The sequence below is a fragment of the Dipodomys spectabilis genome, unplaced genomic scaffold (genome assembly GCF_019054845.1).
Source record: "Dipodomys spectabilis isolate Male_0828 unplaced genomic scaffold, ASM1905484v1 ptg000657l, whole genome shotgun sequence".
In the NCBI taxonomy this organism is placed as follows: Eukaryota; Metazoa; Chordata; class Mammalia; order Rodentia; family Heteromyidae; genus Dipodomys; species Dipodomys spectabilis.
In genome coordinates this window covers 844917-856554 of record NW_024871334.1, presented here as the reverse complement: position 1 = coordinate 856554, position 11638 = coordinate 844917, and the positions used below count along the sequence as shown (strand labels likewise).

At 55.6% G+C, this 11638-nt stretch overlaps 1 long non-coding RNA gene and 1 gene segment (V, D, J or C); both read right to left on the bottom strand.

The window, feature by feature from the left end:
- Positions 1–4678: 4678 nt before the first annotated feature.
- Positions 4679–8141, bottom strand: LOC122101367. The gene is made up of 2 exons (XR_006146362.1): positions 7771–8141; positions 4679–7159 (listed from the first exon to the last, which is right to left on the bottom strand). It is a non-coding gene; the product is annotated as an uncharacterized LOC122101367 (long non-coding RNA).
- A 1067-nt stretch (positions 8142–9208) lies between these two features.
- LOC122101409 lies at positions 9209–11363 on the bottom strand. The segment is given in 5 exon segments: positions 9209–9531; positions 9640–9922; positions 10058–10131; positions 10397–10693; positions 11315–11363. Coding segments are annotated over 5 exon segments (1026 nt in total).
- Between the last annotated feature and the right edge of the window lie 275 nt (positions 11364–11638).

Sequence of the window (11638 nt, the reverse complement as noted above, 5' to 3'; positions counted from 1 at the left end):
CCTTTCCTAGGGCCAAGATGGCCTTGTGCCAGCCAGAACGATGAATAAACCTACCCCTTACCTGAATACCACATGCGTGGTGCTGTTCTTACTCGGCTACCTCTTTTTAAAAACCTAATAAAAATGGTGTCGAAACCAGGGAAGGCTTAAAGTCTGGATAGGTGGGATTCGTCTCCGTTTTTTTCTCTTTTTTTTCTTTTTTTTGTTTGTTTTTCCCCTTTTGCTCTGAGGGATACCCACAGTTCTGATGGCCTTTGCGAACCCGTCTGTCTGCTGTGGACACAGCGCATCGATACCATTGCTGGCCTTCACATCCACGTCCACACCACTTCTCTACCATGGTGAGTGAAACTACTCTCTATGGCTCTCTGTTGCTCAGTCTGTGGTGCCACGCCAGAGAGTTCCTACGGCCTTTAGCTGAAAGGCCGGTCACCTCTGAAGCCGAGGACGCTTGGTTTGGGGGGCTTGGCCATTTCTCTCTAGAGGGCTCTGGGGGAAGGCAGGATGCTGCTTCTGCCCGGTCAGCTCTCCTTCACTCACCAGACTGACTCTCCTACTCATTTAATGGGGTGCTGCGAATCACGCCTGAGCCATGAAACCCCTTTGAAATGCCTCCTGCGCTCTCTGGAAAGCCAGAGCGCCTCATTTTATGCCATTCTCAGATGTAGACCGTTTTTGCCACTGCAATGGTAAATGGTCAGAAGTCTGTTTGCTTTCAGGCTCTCTTTGCTCTCTCTCTGCCATTCATGCCCAATGTTCCCTATCTCTCCCTTTCTCTTTTCTACAACTTTTTGGCTTGTGCCCTGAAGAGTTCGACGCAGGCTGGGTCCCGGGGACCCCCGTCTAGGTTCCCTCTCAAAGGCTAGCCAATGTAAGCTTGATCTATTTGTTCAGGGTTTTTTTGCATTTTTTTTTCAGAAATTCGCCATCCTGAGTTCGCCATCTTGGCCACATGGTGGGTTGAGGGTTTGGCCTAATCTGACCCTAACCCTTCCACCAAGTTTACTACTCCATCCAGCTATTCTAAGATGCCTTGCTAACAAGTTGCTCTTTTCACAGGCCCTGGTAACTGAAGCCCAACCATCTGATGTGCTTTGTTAGCAAAGATGTCTAAACGTTGTTGTCAAAATTTTAGGTTTTGAGTTTTGCCTTTTTTGTTTTGTGTTGTATATTCTACTACTGACTACGTCGTTCTAAAATACTGGGCATATCTGTGCTAAAGTTCTCATCACATCTAACAAGTTTTGTCACTGCAGAATATTTGTTGGTCAATTCTTGACACCCCTTGTCAGCAGGAAGTAGCCAGAGAGAATCTGTGCCTTATTTTATGATTATTAAAAGGCTGGAATGTACGGTCCACTCCTGGATGGCGAGAAGACTCCACCCTCCTCGCAGCAAAGTCTCCACCCAGTACCTGTGTTACCTAGGCAACTGGCACATCTGGAAGGGGTCACATCTGCATCCACTGAGGTCACATCTGAATTTGATGTGGCCACACCTTTCTCTGCCCATACCCTAGATAAGGCCTAGCCCAGGCCCAGAGACCCTCTTTCTTTCCCAGCTCTCTCTCTTTCCCAGCTCTCTCTCTTACCCAGAGGCTCTGTTTCCCACTCTTTCCCAGCTCTTTGCCAGGTCTTTCCCAGGCCCTTCCCAGCCTCATGGAGGGCCAAGATGGCCTGGTGCCAGCCAGAACGATGAATAAACCTACCCCTTACCTGAAAAAAAAAAGAATGCCACTTATGTGTGTCCCAGCACAAATTCTCAATCAATGTCACTTGTTTTTCCTTTCTTTTGTTGAGTCAGAAGCATGCCTTTAGGGATGTGAAATTTTGCCTTCCCCTTTCCTTCTTCCCCCTCCCCTTCTCTCTTTTTCTTTCTCTTCCCGTCCCTTCTGCCCTTTTCCCACCATCTCTTTCTCTTCCTTCTTGTCCCTCTCTCTCCCTCCCTTCCTTCTCTCTTGCTCCATGGCTACAAAGGATCTGTTTTGTGGGGAATGTTGGTGGGATTAATTCTCCTTACTATATGGGACTGAACACAGGTTTTTTTGCTAGCAGCTCTTAGGCTCTGGAGCTTTGAAGTGTCTGGTCCTCTGGTGTGGTAGCCCTGTGGAGATACAATCCTTGGCAGATGCTGCAGTGGCTCCACTTCCCATGGAGGATGTGAATTCCAGAACCTTCTGTGACTTCAACCAGTTTTTACCAGAGTGAAGCTCTCTTCAGCACTGTAGATATCAGTGTAGCAGATCTCATTAAAATCAAAAGGATCTTTAGGGGAAAATTTGAAAGCCTGTATTTCAACAAATCAGAAAATCTAGAAGACACGCACAGATTTCTTGACCATTGGGCATAGACCTCTGCGTTGGAAAGCATGGCATAGGAGCTTGTTGCAGATCAAGCACCAGCCTTCTCTGGTCCCCATGTAGATCTCCACCTGGAGCAGCCTAACCAGAAGAGGCAGACACTCTCTGAAAAGAGTCCCAGGGGTATAGCAGATAGGAGAGACACGTTTTTTTTTTTGCCAGTCTTGAGCTTGAAGGAGGACCTGGACACTGTCCCTGAGCTTCTTTTTGCTCAAGGGTGGCACTCTACCACTTGAGCCACAATGCCGGCTTATTTTTTCTGCTTCTGTGGTGCTGGGGAATCGAACCCAGGTCCTCATAAATGCAAGGCAAGTACTCTACCACTGAGCCACCTTCCCAGCCCAGGAGAGAGACTTGATAAATGGAGTTCACCAAACTAAATAGTTTATGCATGGCAAAAGTATGATCACAGAGCTAGAAAGACGGCCAACTAACTGGAAGAAGACCATGACTGGCAGTATATCAGACAAAGGCCTAATATCAAATATACAAGGACCTCAAGGAACTGACCTCTCCCAAAGCTACGAGACCAGTCAATAAATGGGCAAAGGAAGCTAAGGAGAGACTTCTCAGAATGTTAAGAATGGCAAAGAAACATCTGAGGAAATGCTCATCGTCCCTGGCCATAAAGAAAATTCAAATCAAACCAACTCTGAGATTCCACCTCACCCCAGTTTGATTGGCCAACACTGTGAATTTGAACAACAAATGCTGGTGGAGGTAGTGTGTGTGTGTGTGTGTGTGTGTGTGTGTGTGTGTGTGTGTGAAGTAGCAGTTCTGCACTGCTGGTGGGAATGTAAACTAGTACAACCACTCTGGACAGCAGTCTGGAGGTTCCTCAACCTCTAAACATAGACCTTCCCTAGGATCCAGCGATACCGCTCCTGGGCATCTACCCAGAACCTCACAAGCCAGGACACCGTAAAGACACCTGCACATCCATGTTCATTGCTGCAATATTCACAGCAGCCAAGATGTGGAGACAGCCCAGATGCCCTACAACATACAAGTGGGTCCAAAAATGTGGTACTATGGAAATGGAATTTTACACAGCCATTAGAAAGAACAAAATAACGTCCTTAGCAGGGACATGGATGGACCTAGAGCAAATCATGTTGAGTGAGGTATGCAAGCTCAGACAGACTAACAGTGCCTATTTTCTCTCATATGTGGAAACTATATCTAAATTACTAGGACACAAGCAATGACACAGGTCTCTAGGCATTCACTCCCATGAGACCAAAGGAAAATACTCCTAGGAGAGGAACAGGAAGGCACAAGGACTATGTGCCTCTGATTATACAAAATAGCATTTATCGGGCTGGGAAGGTGGCTCAGTGGTAGAGCGCTTGCCTTGCATGCATGAGGCCCTGGGTTCCATTCCTCAGCACCACATAAGCAAAAAGAAAAAAGCCGGAAGTGGCGCTGTGGCTCAAGTGGTAGAGCGCTAGCCTTGAGCTGAAGAGCTGAGGGACAGCGCCCAGGCCCAGAGTTCAGGCCCCAGGACCGGACCCCCCCCAAAAAAATAGTATTTATCCAAATGAACTCCAGGAAATGGAAACCAGAGGGTTTTATAGTTTCTGTTTTTCTGTTTTTGTTTTTTTTTTGTTCTGTTTGTTAATTTGTGTGTCTTTGGGAGTGTCAACGAGGCAGAGAAATAGAGGGACAAAGACATGAACACGTGTAATGCTGCAACTCAGTGGACACTACGTTGAAAATAAACGATATAACTTGTGGTTGGGGCATGGGAGGAAAATCCTGGGAGAAAGCAAGGGGGCTGACATCGTCCGTAAAGAAGTTTGCTCTTGCCAGTGTTGGTGGCTCTCATCTGTAATCCTAGCTACTCAGGAGGGTGAAATCTGAGGACTGAGGTTTGAAGCCAGCCCTGGCAGCAACATGTATGAGCTTCTTATCTCCAATAAACCATTCAGAGAATGCCTGCAGTGGTGCTGTTGCTCAAGTGGTAGAGCACTAGCCTTGACCAAAAAGAATCTCAGGGACAGCGTCCACACCCTGAGTTCAAGCCCCAGGAATAGGCAAAAAAAAAAAAAAAAAAAAAAGAAAGGAGAAAGAAGAAATGTTCTCTTTATCTGACTTAAGTAACTGTAACCATTCTGTAATTACCTGTATAATAACTATAAAAATTAAACATCCACACAAATGAAACAGTCATAACAAAAACTAAATGGACCACAACTGGCTAATAAATACATGATGAAAATGTTTCACGTCTTTGCTAGAAGGAAAAAGCTTAAGGAAAACTGTGTCGCTGTTCTGCCTTAGCCAACAGAATGGCATGAAGAAATAAATGACAATGGGTAGGCGGTGAGGAAATGGCACCTTTATTCACTGCCAGAGGCAATGGACACCAGCTCAGCTTTTGCAGAAATCAGTATGACCTTTCCCCACAGTGAAGGCTAGAATTCCTCTCACAGCTCCCTAGTACGACAGGCGGTGTCGCCCCAAATCCACGTCAGGCGGTGTGGAGAGGCCTGCCCAGGAGTGTTCTAGTGGCAGCACTCCCAGGATTGCAGCCACCGTCACTGGAGGATGGCCGTCCTCCCAGGCCCAGACACCACTGGCCGCCCACTCACACGGGGTGAGCGGGGAGGCTGGACACCCGCAGAAGGCGGCCAGGGCCTGTCAGACGCAGCCCCGACCAGCTGCCCGCTGAGGACGGGCGAGGAGGCAGGCATGTGCGTGCAGTGGCGTGAGGCGTGGCCATCACCGGTGGGTGCCATTGTGTCTTCTGCTGAAAATGGCGGCCCCTGGAGTGCGACTCGTTAGGAGAAATAAGCCAGACTGAGAAAGACCAGCACTCGGTTTTCTCTCACGTGTGCGTGCTAGAAAAGGCCAATAACAGGATGATCTGTGTGACCAAAGGAGACGTGGAGACTGGCGGGGCCAAACGGTGTCTGGGGGCCAGGTGCGGCCTGCAGGTGCAGGTGGAGGAAGCCACCAGGAGAACTCTAGGTCTGTGCAAGTCCTGTCCATCGCCACAGGCAGAAAGGAAGGAGGGGTGCACAGATGAGAACGAGAACTTCTAGACTCCTTTTCAAAGATTAGCTGCTGCCAGTGTTGACTCTGTAAAGCTTCATGTCCAGAAGACACTGACAAGTTGAATCAAACAATATGCAAAGGTAATTGGGCCTTGGGCCTCATTTTCCTTCTGTGGGCGTGGTGTGCCGTCCGCGGGTCAAGCTGGCCAGCTTGGTGACCTTGTTGCCACTGCAACCGTGGGAACCAGCTTCTCAGAATCAGTCTGTCTTTCCAAATACGTTACCAGGCTACGAGTACCCTGCTAGCTCTACTATTTGTAGAACTGAACTCCTTCACTAAGGCTGGTTTAGCATCCAAAAGTCTGGGAATCCAGCTTAGTTGGATGATGTCTGCCTAGCACCATAGGCCCCCAGTGTGATTCCCAGAAGTGCAAACACAGCAACCCAACCATAGAAAAAGTTGAGGACAGTCCATCACACGTGTAGGCTCAGACCAGCAGATGAAGACAATAAACTTCCTAACATTGAACAGCATTTCCCATGAGGGTCTCAGCCATCTTTAGATGAGAGAGACTATCCTCAGATGGACAAAGGAAACCTTTACAGTGACCATCACAGTTCATGACAAGAAACAAGAAGCCTTCCCCTAGGAGCAGGGGCCAGTGCACCTTGTCCCTAAATCACCATTGTTCCAGCAGGAGCTGGAGGGGCCGGCTAGTGCATTCCGAGGAGAAAGTGGGTCCCAAGGTATGAAGCTTAGGGAGGGAGAAACAGGCCTCCTGGGTCCAAACCCCGTGTGACCTGTGTGTGTGCCGCATCCCAAAGAGCTGCCTTGGATGGAGCCGTGATGGCTGCGGGAGGAGCACCTGCTCCCAGGCCCCGTCCTGGAGCCGCCCCCACCTGGCAGATGCCTGTCCTCCTCACCGGACCTCGGCCCTTCCACCTGGCGGAAGGGCCCGGCCCGAGCCCCACAGCGGCCGTGCGCCCGGGGCCCTTTCCTGTGTGTGTCACGAGTGGAGCCTGGAGCTGGGGGAGGGGCAGTGGGCTGTCCCCAGAGGCGGGGTGGCCGGAGTCAGCTGACTGCTGCCTCACGGCCATGGCAAGCCCGCGGGGCGAGAGGAGGGCAGCGCACCGAGCCCCATCCGACGGGACGCCCCATTTCAGACTCGAGACGGGCCGGGTGTCAGGGTAGGATGGAGCCTAGCGGGGCACAGTTGGGGCCCAGGCCGCAGCCTGACCCAGGCAGCGCCTCTGAACCGGTCCGGGCCCCGGGAGGCGTGCCTCCCGTCCTGGTGGTGGACATCCCACGCAAGGCTCTGACGTGAGGCCTGCTCTCAGAAAACTCCCATGTCCGGCTGGCACGGGTGACGTTGTCTCCAGGCTTGTCATCTGCACTTAGGACGTCCACCCCATAGGTGACTCCCTGCAGCCCCGAGGACAGAGGTGACCCAGGGAGGGACGGGCCTCGGCTGCCACCACAGGGGTCCTGCTGGGTGCTGAGGAGGGTTGTCCTGTCCATGGTGCTGGGGCCGTGGTAGAGCCTGCTGTTCATGTGCTCCTCCACGGGCAGAACGTTCCAGAGCGAAGCTTCAAGAGGCCGCAGGTTCAGGGGGCAGGGAGGACGAGGGACAGGTGTGGCCGGGCTGTGGGGCTGCTTGACTCGATGGGCAGCATCCCACAGGGCTCTGGGAAGCCCTGGTCCATGCAGGAGGCGGTCCTAGGAGCCCTGCATAATCATGTTCCTGTAGTCAGGGGCGATTGTCTGCTTGAGCTCCACCACCGAGGAGAAGATCCACTTCACCTGTGGGTCAGCAGCGGTGAGCCAGGCACAGCACCCGGACGCCACCCTCCAGCCCATGAAGGAAAACGGGGACTGCGTGAGAGAACGTGGGACAGTGTGGAGGACAGATGGACAGTGTGGACAGATGGACAGTGTGCACCGATGGACAGTGTGGACAGCATGGCACAGTGTGGACAGATGAACAGTGTGGACAGATTGGCAGTGTGGACAGCATGGGGCAGTGTGGACCGATGGACAGTGTGGACAGCATGGGACAGTGTGGACAGATGGACAGTGTGGACAGCATGGGACAGTGTGGACAGATGGACAGTGTGGACAGATGGACAGTGTGGACAGATGGGACAGTGTGGACAGCATGGGGCAGTGTGGACAGATGGACAGTGTGGACAGATGGACAGTGTGGACAGATGGGACAGTGTGGAGGACAGATGGACAGCGTGCAGGCCTTCAGAAGGACAGTGTGGACAGAGGGGACAGTGTGGTATGGTGTCGCACTGATGGTAAGGTATGGGACTCCGTGGAAAGGCAGAGGCACAGCTTGGACATCACAGAGACCCTGTGGTTCAGCCCGGGGACACACAGTGGGACCGCGTGGGGACACGGTGGCCGACCTTGAAGAGTGTGACGGTGGCGCTGTAGCACACGCTGAGCAGGAAGAGGGTGATGAAGATGGTGATGGTCGTCCAGAGTCCGTCCAGCTCCCCGTCCTGGGCCTCAGCACAGGTCTCGTCCAGGTCCAGCTCTGGACAGGGAGGGGGTGGTCAGTGTGCCCAGCGGGGCTGAGGGACGCCCTGTGTGGCAGGGTGTGTCTCGCAGGGCGGCCAGGGAGGAAGGGGCAGTGGGCCGGGCCAGCGGCTCCCATGTGGGGCGGCAAAAGCGCCCAGTGTCCCACCAACTGGGGCTCAGGTCCAGGCCCAGGCAGATTCCTGGTCCTGGAAGGTGGCTGGGAAAGTCTGTCCCTCCCCGAGGGGTCAGCTGCTCAGTGCTGGTGGTCACAAGCGTCAGGGCTGGACACCCTGCAGCAGTGTCTGTCCCTGGCCTTCTCCCTGCCCTGGTGTCCAGGCCCAGAGCGCCAGAGCGCACAGGTCCATTCCCAGTGGAGCCTGGGCTGAGGGGAGGAGAGCGCGTGGCTTGGGGGGCAGGACGCATAAACTAGGGGCGCGTCTCCTGTGTGTGAGGTGGGCTCAGGTCCAGGGCTGTGTGGGCAGCAGGGGTGCGGGTGGCCGGAGGGGAGGGCTGGGCGCCTGTGGGTGATGTGAGGTCAGGGATGGGCCCGAGCTCAGTGAGTGTCCCCTGCTGGGTGTGTGCTGTTCAGGTTGCCGTGTGAGGCCCAGTGTGGTGGAGTGTGTGTGCACGGGTGTGCAGCATGTGCGTGTGTGAGCAGGGCCCGTGGTCTGCGGTGCTGAGCAGGTGTGGTGAGGGTCGTGGCTGTGTCCTCCGGGCGTGTGGACCGTGTGTCCCGAGGCACAGTGGCGCCTGCTCTGTTCCTGAGTGCACGGCAGAGCTGCTCCAGGGCCTGTGGCTGCCCTGTCTCCTGTGGGTGAGGTGGGGGCCAACGGTGTGTCTGGGTGTGGGGGACAGTGCCTCTCCAGGCAGAGGCAGGCTGGTGTGTGGTGGGCACTGGGAGACGGGTGGGCAGAGGGAGGGAAGAGGGCAGAGTGGTGGAGGCTGGTCTTGTTCCGTGTGCCTGCCCTCTTGGGCTGGGCTCCGAGGGTGTGTGTAAGGCTGTGTGTCCCGAGGCCGTGGGCCGGGAGGGATGCCTGAGGGAGGGGCTGTGGGGCCTGGGCCAAGTCCCTAGCTGGCTTCCCCACTGGGCGCCATCTGGCCGAATCCCTCCCCGGGTGATGGCAGCCGAGCCCTTGGAGCCCGGCCTGTCCCCACTGTACAAGGCTCAGGCAGGAGATGGGCTCTGAGCCTCAGAAAAGACCAGGACATCCTCGCAGGTCCCAGGCTTCACTGGGTGCTTTATTTACATGGGGAGGGGTGGCAGGTGCCAGCCTCCTGTGGACCGAGGCCCAGAGGGAGGCGCCGGCTGCTGAGGCCCAGCTCTCATTTACCCGGAGACCGGGAGATGGTCTTCTGCGTGAAGTGGTTGTGCAGGGCCTCGTGCATCACGGAGCAGGTGAAGCTGTCTCCTCTCTCCCACCTGCTCTTGTCTACTGGCAGCTTGCTGTAGAGGAAGTAGGACCCATCGGAGTCCAAGACGAGCGAGGTGCTCTTGTAGTTCTCCTCTGGCTGGCCATTGCTGCTCCATTCCACAAAGATATCCTCAGGGTAGAACCCTTGTGCCAAGCAGGTCAGGCTGAGCTTTGGGTTGGTCATCTCCTCTCTCGGTGGTGGCAAGACATACACTTGTGGCTCTCGGGCTTGCCCTGTGGGGACAGAGGTCAGCAGAGGTCACTGCCGGGGCCAAGGGCTGTCCACGCCAGGCTCCGCCCTGTGGGCGTGGCCAACCGGCCCTCTCAGCACATTGCTCCCACCTTTGACTTTGGAGATGGTTTTCTCGATGGGGGCTGGGAGGTCCTTGTTCTTGACTTTGCACTTGAACTCCTTTCCCGACAGCCAGTCCTGGTGCCGGATGGGCAGGACGCTGACCACTCGGAGTGTGCTGTTGTACTGCTGTTCTGGGCGCTGGGTCTGGGCCTCGTGTACCTCCACATTGTCCATAAACCAGGTGATCTCAGCGTTAGGGTTATCCTGGCTCAGGTCTACTACCACACATGTGACCTTGGGGGTCAGAGAAATCGTGAGGGTGTCCTGGGGCTTTGGGGGAAATATGAAGACAGATGGTCCTCCTAAACAATCGTCTATTGATGGAGAGATCGATAAGTTAGTGATCTGCCAGGGCCAACCTCTTTAGGTCAGCTTCAATGGGCCTTCCTTCCCTCCTGGACTTACCTGGGCCCTTGGGACTTTGCGGCGGAGAGTTTTCTCTTGTAGGCTCTGCAGAAACAAGGTTTTGGTTACTGGGGCTGAGGGAGGAGGAGCCACACAGAGCTGGGAGATGGCCCTGGGGAAGGCTCGGGTCCCATGCTGACTGGGCCTGCTGTGGTCCTGGGCACCAGGAGACCCGTGTCCACCCTGTCTGTCCAGGGGGTCCGGAGGGCATGCACTGAGAACACCTCTTCCTGCCTGAGCGATGGGTGCAGATGCCTCCCATCACCTCTGGGGTCCCCTCCCTGGCTGGCGCTGTGCAAGCCTGGCTCCCGGGGACCCTCCCTCAGGCTGTCTCCTTACCAATGATCTTGTCCACCTTGGTGTTGCTGGCCGGGTGGACTACATGGCAGGTGACGGTCTGGCTGGGCCAGGTGCTGGAGGACACCGTCACCATGCTGTTGAGTGAGTAGAGCCCTGACTTCAGAACAGATGGGAAGGTGCGCACGCCGCTGGTCAACTCGGCCGCTCCGGACTTCCATGACACGGTGACCAGCTCGGGGAAGAAGCCGCTGACCAGGCAGCCCAGGGACGCCGTGGAGCCAGAACTGACTCCACAGCTGGGAGCCAAGGGGAAGACGGATGGGGCTGTGGTGCTGGCTGCAAGAGAGGAAGTACCAAGAGAGTGTGGTGGGGGACATGGCTGCCCCAGGCCCGTGTCCCAGCCCCGTGAGGGCCCAGACCTCCTGTCCAGTCCTGTGAGGGCCCAGACCCCGCGTCCCTGCACCTCAGAGCCCAGACCCCATGTCCCTGTCCTGTTTGTGCTGTGCTATGTCCCCACGCCCTCTGCCCTTCATGACCTCTTGCCCAATCTGGCTGTGCTGTGTGTCGTGGCCCGGGGTCCTGACTCTGCTGTGGGTCGTGGCCCGGGGTCCTGGCTTTGCTGTGGGTCGTGGCCCGGGGTCCTGACTCTGCTGTGGGTCATGGTCCTGGGTCCTGGCTGTGCTGTGGGTGAGGGTAACAGGGCTGGGACACAGGCCTGGGCTCAACCCTTCTGTGCTGCTGGCCCAGCTCCAGCCCTAGAACCCTGGCCCTCGCATTTGCCTTTGAGGGCTTTGTCTTGTAGAACTTGCTGTGAGGCTAGGCAGCCCAGCCGAGCCGAGCCAGCCCCCTTCTCCTCTCCACTCCCCCCCTCCCCCCCGCCCCCTGGTCTGGGCTCTGGGCTCTGGAACATTCCCTGAAGTGATCCCTGCCACCTCCTACTCATCCGTGGGACCCTACCCCTGCTGTCTGGGATCTTAGGCTTGTGAGATGGCCCATCCTTGGACATGGCCCCTGCTCCCGTCTTCCTGGGTTGCGTCCTGAGGGTCAGTCACGGCCCCTCCCTTCCTGTCCCCTCCTGTTCCCAGCGGAGGCCCTGACCTGTCCTGGCTTCTAGGTGCTTCCTGCAGGTGCAGGCGCGGTGTGGTGGGTGGGGTCTGCGGGCTTTCACCCTCCCTCTGCCCTCCCTCCCCTGGTGGATCAGCATGTCCGGATCCCGTTGGTGTTTCTTCTGTCCTCCAGGTGGGGTGTCCGCATCCCCCCTCTGTCCCCTCTGACCTGGCA